The sequence below is a fragment of the Pantherophis guttatus genome, chromosome 4 (genome assembly GCF_059756535.1).
Source record: "Pantherophis guttatus breed Tessera chromosome 4, ASM5975653v1, whole genome shotgun sequence".
Taxonomy (NCBI): Eukaryota; Metazoa; Chordata; class Lepidosauria; order Squamata; family Colubridae; genus Pantherophis; species Pantherophis guttatus.
This window is the reverse complement of record NC_142066.1, coordinates 63,402,744-63,426,811: the sequence shown is the minus strand read 5'-3', so window position 1 is coordinate 63,426,811 and position 24,068 is coordinate 63,402,744. Positions and strand designations below refer to the sequence as shown.

Sequence of the window (24,068 nt, the reverse complement as noted above, 5' to 3'; positions counted from 1 at the left end):
TGTCAAAAGTATGATCACATTATTCTATGGACGTTAGGATCTCTAAGCTAATGACAACCTTACAAGTTAATGTATTATTCACCATATCCTATAATTAAGCGATACCTAAAGCATAGTGATGTAACACTCAAGATGCACAAAAGAATATTCTCAGATACGCATTCTTCAAGAATTGACAATAGCAGAAATATACAGCTGATTTTGTTGAGAATTTGCTATTTGCAATGGTGGCGAATCTGCTATTTCACATCATCTGCCTGATCTTTCTGATTTGCGAAGAGCTTTTTACATAGATTTAACAATCATGGTCGAGGCCTTAACAACTGCCCCATAAATCAATTTCAAAATGTTTTATTAATCATCTTTCTGTAATCAGTAGTTATTCAATGCAAATTTACATCTCATTTCTGTTGGCCAAATGCATTATAGCTATGAAGTTTAGTCAAGCTTAAATAATTATATATCCCCAAATAAACAGTGAAGTCTTCTCTGTCTAGTATCATGAGTTTCATTAACAACACTGCAAAGGAACATTGTGTCAGGGTTCCAAGTAACACCCCCAGTAGAAGTAAAACTCCAAAGCAAGCATTCTTCTCAAAGTTCCATTTTATTAGAGATGTCATATTGGCACATCTGGGAAAACCTGAATCTGAAAGGCTTCCAGGTTTTCCCCACCTAAATCAAAATCAAAATTCCATCACATCATGTCCACGTCCCAAACTGGAGTTGCTTCCAGTCATGCCTCTCCAGGTGCAGGCTGAACATCCTTGACTCCCAGGCTATGGGTGTCTATACATCTCACCCCTCTTCCCGTTTCCCACAGCATGCCCATCTAAGTGTGGCAGCCCTGAAGATCCAAAGTAAAAAATGGCCTTCAGGGCTGACACATTGTCTTCATTGCCCACTGTAAGAAAACCATGAGCTCCTTTAGTTAAGTACATTACCATTTTTGAGATCTAGATGTAAATGAAATCTTAGAGAAGAACAGAATGAAATGAGCATGTGTTTTTAGTATGCTAATTAAAGTTTGCATATAAATATGGGACATTCTCTGGTATAACTCTTCTTGCTTGTCCAGAGCATACAGTCCAGGGGCAAGGCAATGAACAAGGCAAAACTAAAATTTTCACCATTATAAACTTTAGATAAAATCAGTTCAAACATCAGTTCAAACAGCTACTAACAAGCAGCAGCAAATACTTTACCCCTACTGGGTCTACAGTTACAACAACCTACTGAATATTTGGATAAATGATGGGATTTTTATTTTAGATCAATTATTAGATTGAATGAGACTTTATAATTTTTCTGTTAGGGAATGAATACAATTTGTCTGATGCTACCCAGTGGCAGTATTTACAACCACAATATTTATTGACATTTCAAGTTGGCCCAGTAGCACTTTCAGCTTTGGAAACGTTTAATTTTTTAAAGTGATCACTAAATCTTATGCATTTGAATGAGGATGTAACATGCAACTGAAGAAAGACTATTCATTTAAAATAGTTTATATTCATGTATTATTTAAGACGTAATAAAAGGCTTACATTACATATTCATTTTTAGCAAGGTATGCATCAACTCTACTGAGCATACAAACATTCTTGCTATACTATGAGGACATGATAATCTTCCAATATTGCTATAAAAACTCAATGTAAAGATCTATACACCATAGGAAGGGCTAGGGCTAGGGCTAGGGCTAGGGCTAGGGCTAGGGCTAGGGCTAGGGCTAGGGCTAGGGCTAGGGCTAGGGCTAGGGCTAGGGCTAGGGCTAGGGCTAGGATTGACCGGTTCTATGAAGACCCACAACAACTTCTAGAATTAATATCAAAAATTGATGTCCTTATCATCAAGAAGGATTGGAATGCTAAAGTAGGAAGGCAAAAGATAACCAGAATAACAGGCAAGTTTGGTCTTGGAATACAAAATGAGGCAGGGCACAGGCTGGTAGAATTTTGTCAAGAGAATATGATGTTCATAGCAAACACTCTTTTCCAACAACCCAAGAGAGGTCTCTACACTTGACATCACCAGACAGTCAACACAGAAATCAGATTGACTATGTGTTCTGCAGCCAAAGACAGAGAAGCTCTATACAGTCAATAAAAACAGACCAGGAGCTGATTGTGGCTCAGATCATGAGCTTCTCATGGCAAAATTTAGGCTTAAATTGTAGAAAGTATGGAAAATCAGTAGGCCATTCAGGTATTAACTAAATTATATCCCTGATGAATATACAGTAGAGGTGACAAATAGATTTAAGGAATTAGATCTAATAGACAGAATGCCTGAAGAACTATGGACGGAGGTTTGCAACATTGTACAAGAGGTAGAACTAAAACCATCCCAAAGAAAAAGAAATACAAGAAAGAAAAATGGCTCTCTGAGGAAGTCTTACAAGTAGCCAAAGAAAGGCAAGGGAGAAAGAGAAAGATACATCCAATTAAATACAGAATTCCAGAGAATAGCTAGAAGAGATAAGAATGCCTTCTTAAATGAACAGTGCAAAGAAATAGAAGAAAACAATAGAATAGGGAGGACCAGAGATCTCTTCAAGAAAATTGGGGATATGAAGGGAACGTTTCATGCAAAGATGGGCATAATAAAGGACCAAAATGGCAGGGATTTAACAGAGGTAGAAGAGATTAAGAAGAGGTGGCAAAATTACACAGAAGAACTATACAAGAACGAGATTAACATCCCTGATAAACACAGTGGGGTGGCCACTGACCTCGAGCCAGACATCCTGGAATGCAGAGTCAAATGGGCCTTAGGAAGTCTGAGTAACAACAAAGCTATTGGAGGTGACAGTATCCCAGCTGAGCTATTCAAAATCTTAAAAGACGATGCAGTAAAAAGCTACACTCAAAATGCCAGCAAATTTGGAAAACTCAACAGTGGCCAGAGGATTAGAAAAGGTCAGTTTACATTCCAATTCCAAAGAAGGGCAATGTCAAAGAATGCTCAAACTACTGCACCATTGCACTCATTTCACATGCTAGCAAAGTTATGCTCAAAATCCTACAAAATTAATCAAAATTTTGATTAAAACTACTAGAAACACCTTCAGGTTCCTAGTACCAAAAATGGGCCATGGGGGAGGGGGGCACACCTCCACGCGCTCCCCCCACCCTTATGCATGTGCATGCCCCCTGAGCATGCACTTGTGTCTCCTGCATGCGCCCTGCGCCCAATCCCGAAAATCAGTTGGTCAGTGGGAGGCGCGCATGCGCCGTGGAAGTGATGGCTCACGTGCCCGAGAGAGGGCTCTGCGTGCCAGCTGTGGCATGCGTGCCATAGGTTAACCATCACGGCTCTATAATTTATTTATTTATTATATTTCTATACCGCCTTTCTCCCGTAGGACTCAAGGCAGTGTACAGTCAAGAAAAATATAGACACACAAACATCATAAAATTGCTAATTAAAATTATTACTTAGTTTGGTCAATTAAATAAAACCCAGAATTAGATAACATTTAAAAAATCATTCACATGTTCGTATGTTTAGCCCCGCCTGTTGGAACATCAGGGTCTTGAGGGCACGGCGGAAAGCACGGCGATCAGTGATATTCCGTATCTCCGGGGGCAGTTCATTCCAAAGGGTTGGAGCCCCCACAGAGAAGGCCCTCCCCCTGGGAGTCGCCAGTCAACATAATTTGACTGACGGTACCCTGAGTAGTCCCTCCCTGTGAGAACGAACTGGTCGGTGGAAGGCTATTGGTGGCAAAAGACGGTCTCGTAGGTACCCAGGTCCTAAGCCATGGAGCGCTTTAAAGGTGATAACTAACACCTTGAATCGCACCCAGAAGACCACCGGGAGCCAGTGCAGCTCGCGTAGGAGAGATGTTACATGGGCGTAATGAGCTGCGCCCATAATCACCCGCGCAGCTACGTTCTGGACCAGTTGAAGCCTCTGGGTGCTTTTCAAGGGGAGTCCCATGTAGAGAGCATTACAGTAGTCCATTTGGGAGGTAACTAGGGCATGAGTGACTGTGTGCAAGGCGTCCCGATCCAGAAAGGGATGCAACTGGTGGATCAGGCGAACCTGATAAAAGGCACCCCTGGCCACAGCCGTCAAATGATCTTCTAAAGATAACCGTGAATCCAGGAGGACACCCAAGTTGCGGGCCCTCTCTGTGGGGAGCAAGATCTCATCCCCTATTGTCAGCGATGGTACTAGCTGACTATACCGGGACGCCGGAAGCCACAGCCACTCGGTCTTGGAGGGGTTGAGTCTGAGCTTGTTTCTCCCCATCCAGATCCGCACGGCCTCCAGGCAATGGGACATCACAGCAATGTATAATGTCCCATACATTGATTTTATGGCTACAAAATGCAACTTTGGGTTTCCTCAAAGTTCACTTTTTTTCAAATCCATTATGAACTTCTCCATATTGCTGCAAATCATAATGCATAACAAATTAAACTGATGATCAGGAATATTCATATGCAGTCATCAGAAAGTCACTAGAATGTATTTTGCATTAAGGAGGATAGAGAAGAAAAAATATCTGCAGCAATTCCTCATGCTTTATTTCAAAAGGGATTGATTCAGGACATCTGATACAAATACATAAATTCTGGTGTTGATGTGATTATGTCATTTGGTAAGAAAGTCAGTGGGTGGGTGGATTCGGGTCAACTAACCTCATACCCAAATGGCTTTACCTGTTTCCTGTTTTAATTGTTGTTCCTTTCCTTAGTTTGATTTTGTTGTACTACAGCTAAAATAAGGCTTGAGAAGCATTTGAAAAGAAGAATTCTGATAAGATAACTTCTGAATTGCAATATCTTATGTATTCTTTCGGGAGTTCATGCCGCTTCTTACTGCAGAAAAAACAGTTCTGCAGTAATTCCTTTTCATTTGTAGTTCTATTATTGGCTTATATTTTCCAAATTTCTTCCTGCTATAATGCAATAGGGCCTTAAACTACACTCATATTTATACTGTTACAAAGTTATTAAATAGTTAGATCCATCTGGAAAAGAACATGAATGTAGCAGTTCATTTGTTATATTTTCTCTCCAACAATAATTGTTATCATCTTTCTAAATCTCCTACTTAAAGCTACTTCTCTGTTGCATTTAGCATTAGTCAAAAAGAATTCCCAAACAACTTCAAAATATGCATATACAGATTTTGTCCTCAAGCTGCAAGAGACTTTGGAGGTCTTTTAGTCCAACCACCTACTCAGGCAGGAAAATTTATGCTATTTCAGACAAATAGTTCTTCTTAAAAACTTCCAGTTTTGGAGTACCCACAACTTCTGGAGAAAAGTTGATTAATTGTTCTGTCAGGAAATTTTTCTTTAGTTTTAGGTTGCTTCTCTCCTTGATTGGTTTCCATCCATTGCTCCTTGTCTTGCCTTCAGGTTATTTGGAAAATAAGTTGATTCTCTCTTCTTTGTGGCAACCCCTTAGATATTGGAATACTGCTATCATGTTACCCCTAGAGCTTCTTTTCATTAAAATAGACATATCCAATTCCAGCAGCCGTTCTTTAGCCTCCAGTCCCTAACCATCTTTGTTGCTCTTCTCTGCACTCTTTCTAGAGTCTCAACATATTTTTTTACATTGTGGCGACTGGATGCAGTATTCCAAGTGTGGCCTTACCAAGGCATTATAAAGTGGTATTAACATTTCAGATTATCTTGATTCTATCCGTCTGTTAACGCAGTATAGGATTGGCCTTTTTGGCAGCTGCAACACACTGCTGGCTCATATTTAAGTGAGTGCACACTAGGATTCCAAGATCTCTTTCACAGTTACTACTATTGATCCAGATACCACCTATGCTAACCTGTGATATGTTGATGAGTTTCCCCTTCGCCTTATCTAAATAATTTATGTAGATATTGAAGAGTCTTGGGTCTAAAATTGAACCTTGGGGTACCCAACTGCTTACTACCCCCATGTAGATGTAGTTCCATTAATGACTATATCTTGAGTGTGGTTTGTCAGCCAGTTATAAATCCATCTGGTGGTGATGCTGTCTATCCAACATTTTTCTAGATTACCAAGAAGTCCACTAATTTAGTCATTATTTCAAAGAATGAAATAAGATTTCTTCGGCAAGAACTGCTTTTGACAAACCCATGTTGGCTTCTGGTTATAATTTTGCTTGCTTTTAGATGTTTGAGGAAGTGTTGCTTGATTATTGTTTCCAAGATCTTCCCAGGAATTGATGTCAGGCTGATTCACCTATAGTTTTCTGGATCTTTTCCTGCCCGCCCCCCCCACACTTTTCTTTCCTTTTTTTTTTTTTTTTGAAGATGAGAATCACATCTGGTTCTGATAGTTCCCTGTCACTCCAGGATCTTTGAAAGATATGATTCAATGGTTCCAAGATCAGGTGTGTCAGTTCCTTCAGATCTCTAGATTGTAATCCATGATTACAGTGATTTGAACTCATCTAGAGAGGACAAGTATTCTATCATTTTTTTGCTTATTTTACTTTGAATATCTAGTTTGTCTTTTACAATTGTTTTCTTTTTGCATGAAAACAAATGCAAAAAATAAATTAAGCAGCTCTCCTTTCTCTCTGCTGCCCATTACTCCCTTGCCATCTTCTCCAATTAGTGGACCAGTCAAGTTATCCTTGACTTTTTGTTTTTTATATGTTGAAACTTTATATGTTGAAAATAAGTCTAAGTGCTATTGCTATTGTGCTGAACTGGTCTTTTGTAATCATATTTTTCAGAGTTTCCCAAGTTTCTTGAGTTGTTTTCCCCTTTGAGATTTTCTTCCATGGAATTCTCCCCAAGCTTTCTCCATGTTTGTTAAATGCTGCTCTTTTAAAGTCTAGGATACTAGTTTGCTTATGTTCTATTGCTTGTATTTGCATTATATTTAATTCCAATATGACATGTTCATTCTCCCCCAAAGTTTTGGAAACCTCAATCCCCTCAATCATTTCTTCAGTGTTAGTAGAATTAGGTCTAGTATAGCTACTCCTCTAGTTCTCTTTTCTGCCTTTTGGATGACAAAGTTGTCAGCTATATTGGTTAGGATGCAAATGCAGAGTTTGACTCCCAGTAGTTAAAGTTCCCTCTCAAGGGTCTTCTCCAGCACCCCAATTTGAAAATATCAATTCTTTCTTATGGTCTTTCTTATGGTCCAATTTTCACAGCCATACATTACTAATGGGAAGTCACAGCTGTGACTATATAGACCTTTATTAATAAGGTAGGAGAGGTATTACTTTATTTTGTTAACATTTACATTACGTATATGAATTAGTTTCCTCAGTAAGGTTATAAAGATCTGTAATGGTAATGTAATCAACCAAGTAAAAAAATATGATTTGCATAAATCTATAAAGAGCTTGTCATCCTATCCTCCTCAGACTTCTTCTCTTCAGCCTCCAGTTCCAGATTTGTCAATATAGCAATTTATACTTCAATGTAATTGTGTCCTGATCTCTGGTTCAATGTATCCTTTGGTTAAAAAAAAAATCACCTTCAAGGAATGAAAAGGGGGGAAATACAAGGCGAATCTTTTTTAGTTACTAAGTAAGTTAAATATAAGCTTGTGTCTCCAGTGCACAAAATAGAGGTATAAACAATTCAGACAACAGATGAAATAGTCCAATCAACTGTCCTAGCAGAGTGATGTTTTCTCTGTGTTCCCACTTGGAATGGCTGACACTAGGAGAATTGAATTCCTGGTATCTAGTCCATGTTTACTTCCCAGTAAATCCCAATGAGAAAAATGGAATTTAATCCTAAACCTGTTTCCTGCCCTAATGTATATTAAAAGTTAGGGAATGCATGATTGTGTCTACAATTAGGAATATTGAGCAGATGTGGAATTTTGCATTTATTAAATTAATTTTATCATAGCTAATAAAAATTGCATACATTAATAAAATTGTAATATTAATGCCACTAATAAAATAATGTGATATCTATTTTTTTCACTTGAGAAAGAAATAGAAATTTAAAAAGGCTTAGAACAATGTCTCATAAACAAGACATTTCCAAGTAATTTGATCAGGCTGCTCAAGTTGTCTTCCTTGCAGATATATAGAAAAAAACTGAAGTTCCAATAAAATCCACTTATCAGCAACTTCTTGCTGCAAATTAATTGAAGATTTATCCTTCCAATTTTACATAATAATTCTTTTGGCTAACCCATAGGTCTTGATTTCTTGTTAATTTCCAAATGTACAAATAACCAAAGAGAAAGAGAATATATGCACCATTGCACTGCATATAATCATTCTGTATTACTAATTCTGTGGATTTCAGCCTAAAGTGGTCAAACTATAAGAAGTCAAAACCACCCCCAGCAGAAAGATGATTGCAACCAGTACTTATTAAACATCTTCCAATGTGATTTCTTCCAGCCAGGGTGCAATGATCAGCACTTTGAAGAAATAATTGAATAACGAAGCAGAAGCTTTTAATGACAAGGAACTAAGATGAGTGACATTCAGCAAGGCTTATTGGCTAGCTAGAAAGATTGACATTCAAATGTGAGTTTACATACCCTTTCTGAGTTTTGGTCTAAAACTGGTTTTTGGTGAAGTTTAATTCTGTGCTTGGTGATGTTTATCCTATGTTTAGTGATGAGATAATTTTCCCTATTCAGCTTTGTTTGGAAAGAAAAATGTTAAATCTCTGTTCCTGAAAAGAAGCAGCTTTGGAAATCTGACTAGCTCTGTGTCTATTTGTTCTGGTAATTGGTTTAACAAGCAACAGATACTCTGTTTGCTCCTTGGCTTCATTCTGGAGAGCTTAAATGACCTCTCTGCTAAAGGGTTTCACTTTATGAACAAGAGTTGGCTGCTGATAGTATCATTGCATTTTAACTATTTTAATTCTCAAGGTACTCTGGCATTTGTATCTGGCATCTCCCTGATTTGGCATTTGTACTCTGGCATCTCCCTGATTTGTAACTCCAGTTTGCAGGTATTTCTAATCTAATGATTGGTATTTAGGGCAGCTTTTTGCAAGCAAAGAAGCTTTTTGTATTTTTGTACAGGTAATCCTTGAGTTACAAGTTACAATGGCTCTGGAAAAAGTGACTTATGCACGTTTTTTCACACTTATGACCATTGCAGCAAACTGTCATTAGGGCAAAGAAGCAATGCCACATGATCACCTGGCCATGGTCACCCAGTCACATGAAACACTGCAGTTGTGAAATGAGTGACACGGTTGTTAAGAATGCTACAACGGACATAAATGATGACCAGTCATAAGTGCGAGGACCGGTCAAAAGTGCGAGGACCTGTCAGAAATCACATTTTTCAACCTCTGGGTAGTCCTTTTTTGCATATGGACTACTCAGAGGGCTGAAAAAGTTATTTTTGACCAGTCCTTGCACTTTTGACCAGTCCTCGCACTTATGACTGTCCTCACATTTTACATTTTTCCCCCTATCTTGTCACCATGGTGAAGAGAAGCATTGTGAAATGAGTGACACGGTTGTTAAGAATGCTGCATTGGGCATAAATGATGACTGGTCATAAGTGTGAAGACCGGTCAAAAGTGCGAGGACCGGTCAGAAATTACTTTTTCAGCCCTCTGAGTAGTTCCTATACACATAGCCATGCCCACCCAGTCACATGACCACCAAGCCACGCCCACCCAAATAAGCCAGGCCCACAGAACTGGTTGTTAAAAAAATTGAATCCCACCACTGGAAAGAGATAGAGATAGAGATAGAGATAGAGATAGAGATAGAGATAGAGATAGAGATAGAGATAGAGATAGAGATAGAGAGATATAGCGATAGAGATATATATGGCCTACATAACAAAATAAATGTACAGTCACCATGGGCCTTGATGCTTAACTGTTTTAACTGTAACAGGAAACTGCTCAGAGCAAAAGGACAGAATATAAACGCAAACTTATAAATACTGCCATCTACTGGCTGAATACTTCGGTAGTTGTTGCAACCCAAAATATATTCCAACATGTATTCCACCACTCCACTCAACTACTCCTTATATTAGTCCCATTTCAGATCTCAGTTCTATAAATCTGTTTCTTATTTCTTCTCATTCTTCTTCCTCTTCCTTCTTCTTGCTGTCCTGGCTGTCCACAGAGCTGGTGCTGCTGCTGTGCTGTGAGCCTTGGCTCTCTATGGGACTGGCACTGGAATTGCTGCAGCTTTGGCTCTGCTGTGGCTGGGCTGGACTGGGGGACCAGGGCGGCGACTGTAACCTCTTTTGGCTTCTCCTTCCTGCTTCTGGGTTTTAATGGTACATGAGCAACATAGGACAGATGTTTGGCTGGGATGCTTCTGGTGGATCTCTTGATTGAAACCTCTTGTGGCCTGGTTTCTTCATTTACAACAGTCTTTCTCAGTTAATTTCTTTATTATGTCAGGATTTCTGTGCTCAAGTTATCTGTGCCATGTGTGAATGCAGTTTGAATGTTTTTCTTCCTTGGCAGTATTAACCACCTGATTGCAGTTCAGCTGATACAATTCATCTGTGATTTTAGCCCTTGTAAGTAAGATATCCCCTTTTGTGATGACACAACTCTCCCCTTGGAAGGTCACTACATTGCATTATTTTGTTAGCTTCTTCACTGACAAAATATTACTTTCAAGAGCAGGGACATATAGGACATTTTTCACAAATATCTTTCTGGTTATATTCTGGAAATAGGACAGTAAAAAAAAAAACATCCCCTATTCCTTCTGGTTCTATTTTTTGCCCACTTTCTGTTTTACTCTGGTCAAGGTGAATAAAGAAATCTCTGTCATTTGTCATGTGATTCATAGCTCCTGAATCAAAACACTATGCTTGCAAAGGTGAGATACAACTCAAGCAAAATCAGTTTCTTCCTTCACACTTTTTGACTTTTTGTAGTTTTTGCATTCTAGCTTTCCAGATTATGCAATCTGCTTTTAAATGACCCTTTTTCTTGTATACAAAGCATTCATGTATTTTTTGCTTCACATAAATGTTTTTATTCCTACTTTTCATCTTTAAAGCAGACTGTGTGACAGAAGCACTGTCACTATTAATGCTTTCTGTTTTACACTTATATTCATCTATAAACTTGCCTTTAACTTATTCCAATGTTAGCTTATCATCTGGACATGCACCAAGCGCTGTGACAAGTGTTACATAACTTTCTGGTAAACCACTAAGTAATACTGTTGTGACATGAAAATCTTTTATTTCTTTTCATATACCTCTCAGATGTTTAACCATTTCCAAAGTCTGCCTTATGTCCTGGCCTTTCATCAGCTTGGTTTGGTATAGCTTTCTAATCAAATACAGTTTATTGCTGAGATTAGTTTTCTAAACTTTTTGTAATCTTTCCTACATTTGTTTAACAGTTTCATACTTATATTTAAATTGCAGAATCATTCTTGTCCATATATATTTTCCTTTGTTATAATGTTTCTATATTATTTTTATCTTTAAATTATTTTTCGGTTCTAATCAAGTAATGGTACAAAATTATAATTCAATGGGAAAAAAACTTGTCAAGCATTTAATCAGATTTAATTAACACTTTTAACTCAGCAGGGGAGCAATGATTTGTTATTAATATTAGCCAGACTGCTATTTACCTAGGTAGAGACAACTAAGAAAAGTCAATTTTGGAAATTTGAGACCTCTTTATATAAAGTCTCAGGATAATAATTTATAACAGGACATTTACAGGATGGCTTGGCCTCTCCCCTTTCAGTATATATTCTCAAGAAGTAGCATTACAAAACTCCTACAACAATGCAGAAAACTTTGCAAACCTGCTAAGTCCCATTCCTATTACCCAAATTTATCAGCAATGGATCTTCATTAGTTCTTCCTTCCAAAAAATATTCATTAAGGCACTACAGTGATCACTAGGGTGAGGATTTCTGTGACATGTCATATATTTGTCTAGAACCTTTATTTGCATTTATAAATAAATTAAAACATCTTTTAGAGTAATCTGGTGAGAGCTGGGTGCCGTTTATTTTGCCTGAAAAGTCATATTTTGATTTTTGGGAGAGGGGGAGAGATGGGAACAAAGGCTTCTCCCCAAAAATCAGGCCAAAAGCATTTTAATATTCAACAACATTGTGACACTGTGAAAACACAAGAGTTGTTTAGCAAGATTTACCTTAACTGAGAACAGGCAATGTCTCCTTTTTGAAAGAGCTTCTTCAACTGCAGGTTCATCAAATACCCAGTCAGAATTTTATAAGGATGTCTGTTCAATGATTGTTACTTCAGATATTCCCTTAAGGGAATTGGGTAGCGATAGCATCAGGCTTTTTATTTTGTTTTGGTTTTGTTTTGCTTTTTGGGGGGGGGATTCCAAATAAGTTAACTCTAAGGTAAAATTATATCTCTGCCTGCTATGAAGCTATATTAGGAAAGATAAGATCTGCTATTGATAACAATGAGGCATGGGTTTCAATAAATAAAACAAGTAATGGAAGGTATGCAGCCAATGTTATTATTGACATTCTGAAATGTTGCAAACATGATGAAGTATTTTGTCTAACATGTGAAACTCTATAAAAAAAAATAAACAATTCCACTATTACTATGTTCTTTGATGATTCTATGAAACTACTCTGGCCGGATGATGTAAAAGGGGGAAATATCCTTCTCTTTGTAACAGATGCCACTCCACACATGACTAAAGCAGGCTAGGGACTTAAACTTTTTTAATCAAAAAATGATCCATATCACATGCCTTGCACATGGTTTACACAGAATGACTGGAGAGATTTGAAGCAATTACCTTGATGTTTATTAAAGTTCTACCTTTAGTAGAAGTATAAAAGTTCAAAGAAATTGTTCCTACTTTGGCTCTCCCTCCCCAACCTGTTGTGACATGTTGGGGGACTTGGCTGGATGCGGCGATGTATTACTTCACAAATTATGCTTCCTTGCAGCAGGTAGTTAAAGATCTCACAATGACATCATCCTTATTCAGATCTCTTTAGAGAAATTTAAAAAACCATAGAAGACTAGACAAGGTTATGAAGTAGATTGTAAGACTTCCGCCACTTACTGGCTGTAAGCTGATATACACACACTTCTTATATAGCGTTAACATCTAATTCAGTACTATAACTAGTCCTGATCTAGGTTTCCCTTGCATTTTCACACTGCAATCCAGATATCAAATAGCTGATATTTTTAGAACTCTGATTATATACACAAGCATACATATGCCACACATGCTCTCTCTCACACACACAATTCAGTTTTCTTACTGTAAAAAAAGCCTTTATTTCAAATGTTTTCCTAGTTTCAAATAATATAGCCACAATGGCCAAAATTATTGATGTGCTCTTCTGTTTTCAAACAAATTCCATCCAGAAAATAATAACCAAAAATTCAATCCAGAAAATAACTTGTGATTGTTTATGTGTGTGTGTGACATTGTTCTATTCATTCTGCATCATCATTTCATTCTAATCCATATTCCCTAATTATTAAATAGAATTCCTAGTCATCCAACACTGTCATCCTTTTTGTAAAGATTGTATGATTATATAATCATGAAAAAACGGATACAGTGATGAAGGCTATTAAATGGATGAAGCTCCATATGTGACTAGGATAGAGGATGAACTAATGAGACTTCCTTTACATTCATTTCACTGAACTTGAACCTAATCTTTTAACAGACTCCTAGCAATTTGATTGTTCGAGATCTCTAGAGCAGTTGAGGATGCTAATCATTCCACTTATTAAAACTTGATGGTACTTTCTAATTTAACTACAATAAGGAATAAAAAAGAAGTCATTCTAATTCAACTGCTGCCTCAGATAAAGAAATTTTATAGACAATCAAAGTTAATTCAAAACAAGCAGTACAAAATAACTGTAGGCATGATCAGTTTTACAATTCCATAAATTAATTAACTTTAGAATTGTTTGGAGCTGAGATCTATACAGATAGTCCTTGACTTACCACCACAATTGAGCCCAACATTTCTGTTGTTAAGTGAGACATTTGTTAAGTGAGTTTTGCCCCATTTTACAATGTTTCTTGTCAACTTTCTTGTCATAGTTGTTAAGTGAGTCAATGCAGTTGATAAGTTAGTAACAAGGCTGTTAAGTGAATCTGGCTTCCCCATTGATTTTGCTTGCCAAAAGGTTACAAAAGGTTATCACATGAACTTAAGACACTGCAATTGTCATAAATATCAATCAGTTGCCAAGCATCTGAATTTTGATCACATGATGTGAAAAATGGTCATAAATTCTTTTTTTCAGTGCCGTTATAACTTCGAACGGTCACTAAATGAACTGTTGTAAATCAAGGACTATCTGTAATCTACTGTATTTTGTCTGTATGTAACCTGATAGTCATCAGGTCTTCTGGCCTCCAGAATTTTAATTTATTTTTAAATTAAAGTAGCTATGCCTACTATATATGCCTTACCAGAATGCCTTTATGGATATTGAAGGCTAAGAAACTAAACTAATCTGTTATCCAGTATTTCATTCAGAATTAGAAAAGGCAAATGACAAATTAGACAACAGAAAACATCCTTAGAGAAAAAAATTGGAAACTGTAGTGGTGCGGTCTTAATAAATAAATAATTTTGATACTCATAAAAACTGTCTTAAATATAAGCGTGTATATCATACTGTACAACTAAAAATTAACATTTCAATTGGTTCCTTTCAAAAAAAGGAAATGAGAAAATAACATAAACAAACATAAATTAGTATGTTTAGTATATATTTAAATGGAGCAGGGTTTGATTAAACTGGTGTTGAAATAGCCCTGGGAAACTGAGAATTCTATATTGGCTTCTGCTTCTGAAAATAAAGGACATTATTCATTGATACACTGTCCCAGAGTCCACTTCAATCCCAAAGGGGAGGCATATTATGGCCAACTTGCTCTAGCTGCTGCAGGGAACATGAAACATATATGAATATATTATTACCAACAGAAGAGAGGTAGTTGGTGTAATAAGTGGACTTATAAGACACTTACCCCATTCTTTGGATACGCAATCCATCCAAGATCTGCCATAACTGATCTTGAATCCAATAAATTCACTAAAAGAGATCAAAGAAAGAATGTCAATTGAGTGTAAAATGGGCACTAAATCTCCACTTGCACAATAACTAATAGGCATATTTTATATACACATTACATATACATACATATACAGTAAATACATTATATATAAATACATATACATACATATGTATGTATATATGTATGTATATTGCATGTGTGTGTGTGTGTGTGTGTGTGTGTGTGTGATATATGTATATAAAACTTCTCATACCTTTCATTAGTTAAATGACTATGAAGGATTGGAACATCTAGGTGAGTGATATCACTTATTTTAAAAGTACTATGCCTTGGTGCTGCAGATAATACATTCCACAACAATAAAGGAGAATATTTGTCATTCAAGATTGAAATGAGGGGGTTCTTGGTGCTCTCTGAGCTTGTTTGTTTTCTTGCAGACATCTCATTACCCAACCTAGGTAACATCATCAATGCTAGTAAGGAGTGCTATTTGCTGTCAGTTTATAATCTGGTGTCTTGCCCTATCAGTGTGGGTGTGGGTGGTCTTAGAGATTCTTTGATTGGGTTGTTTACTATTGGCTCTTTGGCAGTTTCTTGATTGGGGTATTGTTTACTTGATTATTGGTCTGAAGCTGACCTTGGAGTTAATCTATGCTGATCTGGATGCTGATTGCTGATGGAGTGGTTCTTGGGTCTTTTTTTTCCTTTTTGGACTGGTTGATTGTCTCTTCTGCATAGTCTGTAGATGTTGTTAATGTCTATGTGTCTATTGATGGTTAATTTGTCAGAGTGTCACTCCACAACAAGCTAAAATCCAAACCAAAATCAGAACAGCCATGATAAAAAAGTAAATTTTAGCATTTCTCTGTAACACCAACTAGCTCTTTCATAGTTAAGGATGTTAAGAACGTTCATGACACATCAGATTCAATTGGTAAACTGATAGCTAATAGGAGTTGCACAAAAAAGTGATTCAAAAATATATTCCTTTTATAACCTGCTTTAATCATGCAGGGATCATTTTGCTTCAGACAACACATGAGAGTATGAAAGGAAGAGAATTAATCATGCGTGCCTATATGGCATACATTTAGAAATAACAGCGTGTGATACACTTACAATAGAACGAAAGTAAGTTTATACAACCAAAATTAATGCCACCACAAATGCAGAATTGTACTGCACACCAGAATTACATCACTTCAGTAAAAATATTAGCAGGCTAAGGTATCAAATCAAGGCCTACAGAGAAAAGAAAAAGGAAATAAAACCAAGAACTGGAAATAATGAATAAAGAGTGGAACAATTGAGCAATCTGCAGTTTATGCAACTTTTTGTTGTTGTTGTTAACATTCATAAGCTCAGAGTAGAGAGGACTAAGAACTGCAAACTGTTAATAGCACCTGAAGAGAGGACAGAAAGCAAGCAGAGATTAGCAAGGCAGATTTCCATGCAAGTCAACAAACAAGAAACAAAAAAATGCCTGCTGGTTCAAAAGTGAGGCAAAGCACAATAAACAACAAAAATGCTTCTCATTTCCGTTCTCCCACCTTTTACCCAGAAATATTATTCTTTTCCCTAATGCTCCAAGAAGAATGTTCAAGAGCCCCATATGTTTTTAAATTCTGAAAATAAAGTGGAGATATACAAAGACTGGCATATGAAATTTAACAAAAATGGCCTACAGTCACTGAAGCTATGATTCCAGGTGGCATCTGGTTTTTAAAAATGAGACACTGCCTTTGAGAACAAGGTCCATAATTTTAGGAAGGGCTACAATTTCAGTTTATTTTGGGTTGACAATTCTATTCTCAATGAAAATTCTTTTGCAAAAATAATGGATTTGTTAAATATAATTATTTAAATAAGATTTAAAAATTAACTTCAGTGGGAAATGGGGCTCATCATATATTTCAAGATTCAAATTGATTCAAATTCCTAAAAGGTTATGGAATAAAAGTCCCTGGCAGATTGTGCCTTCTGCTGCCTAAGTGCTTCAATTCACATTACTTGGCTCTGCCAAGCAATGCAGCCAATTAACAAGCAGTTGTACCTTAAATAGTAATAAACTATTCCAAACTTATAGCCTTTTTTCTTGCAATATCTAAGATCTCTAGTCTAAATAGAAAATGTAATTAAAAGATAAATCTGCACCGATTAAACAAGCTAAGGAAAATTATAGCACTTTCTTCCTTTTTTGTGCTAAAAGCATGTTAGACTAAAGCAACACAATCTAATAAAACCTAATATTTTCAGAGTTATGGGGATTATTTAGATGGCACAACTTTCCTTTTGCGGCATCTAAAGGAGATATTCGGGGGTTTTTTGTTTGTTTGTTTTTACAAATCAACCTTTTCAGAAGAATTATTTTATCCTCAGGACTGTTATCATTTGCATTATGTAGAAGTACTATATTAACAGAATAACAGAGTTGGAAGGGACCTTGGAGGTTTTCTAGTCCAACCTCCTGCTCAAGCAGGAGATCCTCTACCATTCCAGGCAAACAGCTGTCCAGGTTCTTCTTAAAAGCCTCCAATGAGGGAGCGCCCACAACTTCTGTAGGCAAAGCCATTCTACTGGTTCTCATAATTAGGAAATTTCTCCTTAGTTGTAGGTTGCTTCTCTCCTTGATTAGTTTCCATCCATTGTTTCTCATTTTGTCTTGTCTTCTTGTACTTTGGAAAATAGGTTGACACCCTCTTCCTTCTGGCAGCCCCTCATTATTATTATCAGTGTTATCATTATTAGTATTATAAATATTATTATTATCAGTATAAAGAAGTCAGCTCTAAAAGTATTAGGAAATCAGCTCTAAAAATCCAATCAGAACCATGATCAAATCACATATTTCTGCTGTAAACAAAGTGAAAGACATATGTAAAACCAGAAGCAAAGTTCAAAGACAGTTTTCAGAAGGTAAAACACAACACAATAGATTTTATACATATACTGCATATGCTCATCATATAGGATTTAATACACCAGCAAACATATCCTATGCAATTTTATTCCTTGCCAATTGTTTTTCTCTTAATTTTTTCTGTTAATTGTCACCATACCGTATCTTCATATAAGATATGCTGAGCTGACTTTATAGATAATACCTGCTACTTTCAACATGTAAAAAACAAGAAAAATGTTAAGGAAACCATAAGTGGGAGGAGATGGCGAGGTGACAGTAGCAGTAGTTTAATTCATTCTTTGTATCTATCTTTAAGGAAAAAACAGACAACCTGTCAAAAGCAATACCATGGAAGACAAAATAGGAATGCAAATTAAAATAGGCAACAAAATGCTAACATAATACCTATCCAATCTACATGAGTTAAATCACCAGGACCAGATGGATTACATCCCAGGGTTCTGAAGAAGCTGGCAGACATGACCTCAGAACCAATGAATCATAGCTTTCAAAACTCCTGGAGCACAAGGGAACTAATTGAGAACTAGAGAAGAGCTGATGTGATTTCAATGTTCAAAAAAAAAGGGGGGGGGGATGGACCCAGGAAACAACAAATCAATCAGCCTGACATCAATACTTGGGAAGATCCTGGAAAAGATAATCAAGCAGCAGATCTGTGAACATCTAGAAATAAGCAAAGTTACTAGAAATATTTTTGTTGTTGTTAGTTCCTCCAGTCCTTCCTCTCCTCTATCCTCTCCCCTGGAGAACATTTAAGCTCATGCCTACTGCTTCAGTGACTCCATCCATCCATCCACCTCATTCTCTGCCGTCCCCTTCTTCATTTGCTCTCAATCATTCCCAGCATTAGGCTCTTCTCCAGTGAGTCCTTCCTTCTCATTAAGTGGCCAAAGTATTTCAATTTCATCTTCAGGATCTGGCCTTCTAAAGAGCAGTCAGGGTTGATCTCCTCTAGGACTGACAGGTTTGATTGCCTTGCAGTCCAAGGGACTCGCAGTAGTCTTCTCAGCACCATAGTTCAATGGCCTCAATTCTTTGCCACTCAGCCTTCCTTGGTCCAACTTTCACAACCATACATTGCAAGTGGGAAAACCATAGCCTTGACTATATGCACTTTTGTTGGCAGGGTGATGCCCCTGCTTTTTAGTATGCTGTCTAACTTTGCCATAGCTTTCCTCCCCAGGAGCAAGCATCTTTTAATTTCTTCACTGTAGTCCTCATCTGCAGTGATTTTGGAGCCCAGGAAAATAAAGTGTGTCACTACCTCCATTTCTTCCCCATCTATTTGCCAGAAATTGAGAGGGCCAAATGCCATGATCTTAGTTTTCTTAATGTTGAGTTTCAAGCCACTTTTTGCACATTCCTCCTTCACCCGCATCAGAAGGCAGATTATTTACTACGTCCCAAAGTCCTTCTCTACGCAGAAGTAGATTACATTTTGTAGACCAGGATACATAGTTTGTTCCATCCAGCTGGGTTACCATGGAGATATTCGATAACTGTTCTTGTGCCATCTTCACTTGGATTATATTTCACAAACACAGTTTTCTGAATTATTCACATTAACTCTCAGTTTTGCTCTGAACAATCCTAATTAGTTCTGGTTGGCTCTGGGCCCATAACCAATGTTAAGGATATTGTTGTGTTACCAACCAGCAGAGTAAGTGCATAGAGAAACGGTACTGAGAGCAATGAATACAATACATACAAACTGGTTTAACAAAGCTTTTACTTTGTAGTGAAAAACAATTGCATAGTCTTTTAGTCAATCCAAGTCTTTAGCCATTCAAATCAATCCGAAGTTACAGATATCTTCTTACCAGACAAACAGCAGTTGGTAATAAACAGCAATTCAACGCTGGAAGCTTCTTCAGCTCTGACAGAATAGTAGGGAATGGAAGGATTTATATTCCGTGCAGACAGCTGGTAATCTGCATCTTTTTAGAGGGTTGTTGAAGCACTTGGAGGTTTATCTGTGTCCCTAGGGTCACCTACATAGTGCTCCTGGTTCCTATAGTCTGCAATTTTTCTTCTGGAAATCCATTCCTATTCCCACATCATTCAAAGGGTGTTCAGCCCAAATTGTAAAGCTAAAAGTCTGTAGAGATTCTCAGTCATCCAGGTCATGGTTGTCTCAAAGGTGCTTTTTCAGGAGGCAATTGGACTTTTTTTTTTTTTTTTAAGACGTTTCACTTCTCATATAGGAAGTTTCTTCAGCTCTGACCGGATAGTGGAGAATGGAAGGATTTATACAGTTTATTATGGGAGAATTTATACGGATTTCAAAAGAAAAAACAAGGAAGTCCAGTTAATTCAGTTAAACTTTTTAAAAAAATTGCAATGGTGCACCTTGAATAGTGTTCCACATTGCTGTATAACTAATTCAAGCATATCCTGAAGAAATTAATTAATATAATTAAACAGAATGTTTTATAGCACAAAATTGCCTCACATCCATTAATTAAAATATCAAAAAGTAAAAAAACCCAGATTTAGTTTAGCATCATGACTAAATGATATGTTTCAAAAAAAAGAACCAGAAACACAAATGGAACACTGCATTTCTACAACTTCTAAAAACTTTATTCTTTCTTACACTTATCCAATAGAATCAGTCCTTGAGACAGCATGTTAGTCATATAGAAGCCTTCTCTTTATAATCTTTTTATAACCGTACTCCAAATTGTATGTTATTTCTGCACTTAGTTGAAGTATGACCTATGTTTTATTCAAAGCAAATAGCATAGTCCTTCCATAATTCAATGCAAAATAATGGATATTGTGAACTACTTACATCCAAATTTAACCTATACATCTTACAAACAACAGTCCATATGGGAATAATATTTCACTCTGATTTCAAAGTACTAAGGAGTTCTAACTATCAAGCCTAAAAACCAACATTTGTACTAAAAATGTTTCACATACTGATTAGAATAAATATTTCTAAAATGAAAAATTTGTAGATAAATACCAATACTTCTGGGGGTGGGGATTACATCCCGAGAAAAGACTGAAAAATGCAGACCTGCCTGAGACTCACCTGATACATTATTTCTTCCAGAATTAATCCAAAGGAGGGGAAAAAAGAAAATTGTCATGTGTGTTCAGGTTAAGACATATTAAGAAAGTATCTAGTATTTGCCGTAATTCTCACACTTGGTAGTATTGTAAACAATATAGCCACTCAAGTACTTTTTAAATTGTTCTACTTTAATGCATTGATAATGAAAATAATCATGCATTCCTAGGGACTGACTTCTACATATTGGTTAATAATAAAAGAAATGACTTATCAACAGTTTTGTCTCAATATAGATATAAAAAGGAGCAATCAAGATCTCTATAGAAACATATCAAAGTACTAAATAAATAAAAATAAAGAGCTATGACTTTATTTTTCATATGAATGCACATATGCAGCAAAATGCACATGAAACATCTATAATTGTCACAATAGCAAAATCCATAGCCAAGAGGCAAAAATCCAGTGTTGTCCCAAAAAATCAAACTACCCACATCAGACCACTTAGTTCTACCAAGATACCTAAGCCCATTACTCATTACAAGAAAAACTTTTCTCCTCTTATGAATCTTTATTGATTTTGTTTGTATTACTTGGTTCCCTGTTGTTCTTCCCTATTGTGTTAAGTAATTCTGCAAAGCCATAAATTAAGCCATTCTTGAAATCAAGTGACAGTCCTATTGAACTGCAAACAAAATATGTAAGGCAGACTACTGTCTTTAAGAAATCAGAACACTCTGATATGAAATATATACTTTATTAATTGATGACATAAAGGATGAAAAAAAAACTAACATGAACCTACTTAAAAGCAAGGGAAAACCAGGTATTGGAAGAAGCATGACATAAATTGCTTTGATATCCAATGGCCCATTAAAAGAAAATGTTTATGTAAGTAAATACACTTGAAGCATGATACAAACAAGCTTTCTCTCCACATCTGTTCTTACATATTCTGTCCTTATTAAACAACAGTATTAGTACAATTCTTGATTTAGAAGAGAAAAATCAGATTGTGGAATAAAATCTATTCCCACATAACAAGGTAATAAATTTGGGTGTTATATAACTTGATATCACTTCCTTGATATTTACTCAGCTCTAGCTAGCAGAAGCTCTAGCTTCTGGACACTATAAATCCAACACTACACTTTAGTGTGAACTCAGTTGTTTTACATAGGCTCGAACCAACATACAATACAGATGCAGGAAAGATGTAGATATGAAAGAATCTGATAAGCATCATCCAAAAAGCATTGCTTAGACCGGTGATGGTGAATCTATGACATGTGTGTCAGAGGTGATATGACACAATGTTTCAGGTAACATTCCCAACATCCAACAACTATTCTCCAAAGCATGCTTCACTGAACATCCAAAATTTGAGCAGAACAGGGTGTGCTTTTGTGTGATTTTTGGAGGGTACAGGAATAAAGCATGCTTTTGTACAGTTTTGATAGATTACAGGGGCCACGGAAGAGCATTCTCTGAAGTCACTTCAAGAACAAAGGCCTCAGGCAATACAGAACAGCCTCAGTAGGCCATAGGGGCCAGTCAAGGGAACAGAACAGCCTCAGTAGGCCACAGGGGCCTGCCAAGGGATCACTACCTGAAGACAAGTCATGCATGGCAGATCTTGGGGCACAGGGCAATCATTCCATTCCCTAATGGGGAATAGCATGAGGCAGTCTTATTGAGTGGCAGTGATGACACGAGGGCTGAAGTCAAGGCGTGGGCCTCTACTACAGGCCCATCATTGGCACTGCTGCCGAGGACTACTATTCATGATGGCCTAGATGGGGACAGAAAGACATAGAAAATTGTTTTTTATTTGAGATGAAGGTTACACATCACTACAGTCAAGTTAGGCATTTTCCAAATTTTTGACACCTTGAGTCCAAAAGATTTGCCATCAATATCTAGACAATTTAATCTTGGTCCATAAAAACATTTATTTTTCCAAATATATACTGGATGTATTGCTTAGATCAAGTTTACAAATCAATATATTTCTGGTTACTGAAAAAATAAGTATTATAGGCTATTCACCTTGAAAACCCACTACTTCACTCTTAAAAGCCAGAAGTAAGTGGCTTTTAGTTAGCAGAACTAACTAACCAACTAACTAAATAATTAATCTTTTTCTAACTGATAATAAAGAGTTAAAATTATGATAAAGAAAGGGGCCTCAGGGTCACACACTAATGCACTGAGAACGGGAAAACTTAGTACTTAAGGTGAGTTAATTACTATGTATTATACAGTCAGGTCCAGAAATATTGGGACATCGACACAATTCTAACATCTTTGGTTCTATACACCACTACAATGGAGTTGGAATGAAACAAACACAATGTGCGTTAACTGCAGACTGTCAGCTTTAATTTGAGGGTATGTACATCCAACTCAGGTGAACGGTGTAGGACTTACAGCAGTTTGCATATGTGCCTCCCACTTGTTAAGGGACCAAAAGTAATGGGACAGAATAATAATCATAAATCAAACTTTCCCTTCTTAATACTTGCTTGCAAATCCTTTGCAGTCAATCACAGCCTGAAGTCTGGAACGCATAGACATCATCAGACGCTGGGTTTCATCCCTGGTGATGCTCTGCCAGGCCTCTACTGCAACTGTCTTCAGTTCCTGCTTGTTCTTGGGGCATTTTCCCTTCAGTTTTGTCTTCAGCAAGTGAAATGCATGCTCAATGGGATTCAGGTCAGGTGATTGACTTGGCCATTGCATAACATCCCACTTCTGTCCCTTCAAAAACTCTCTGGTTGCTTTTGTAGTATGCTTTGGGTCATTGTCCATCTGCACTGTGAAGCGCCGTCCAATGAGTTCTGCAGCATTTGGCTGAATGTGAGCAGATAATATTGCCCGAAACACTTCAGAATTCATCCTGCTACTTTTGTCAGCAGTCACATCATCAATAAATATAAGAGAACCAGTTCCATTGGCAGCCATACATGCCCACGCCATGACACTACCACCACCATGCTTCACTGATGAGGTGGTATGCTTAGGATCATGAGCAATTCCTTTCCTTCTCCATACTCTTCTCTTCCCATCACTCTGGTACAAGTTGATCTTGGTCTCATCTGTCCATAGGATCTTGTTCCAGAACTGTGAAGGCTTTGTTA

General features: G+C 37.0%; 1 protein-coding gene across 7 annotated transcripts in view; it reads right to left on the bottom strand.

The window, feature by feature from the left end:
* EPHA5 (EPH receptor A5) overlaps nucleotides 1-24,068 on the bottom strand; it is a 193,613-nt gene that overhangs the window by 156,867 nt on the left and 12,678 nt on the right. For all 7 annotated transcript variants that reach the window (XM_034416303.2, XM_087892329.1, XM_034416304.2 and 4 more), the window contains exon 2: nucleotides 14,933-14,997. In XM_034416303.2, coding sequence (XP_034272194.1) covers nucleotides 14,933-14,997 — 65 coding nt within the window. The remainder of the gene's footprint in view (nucleotides 1-14,932; nucleotides 14,998-24,068) is intronic.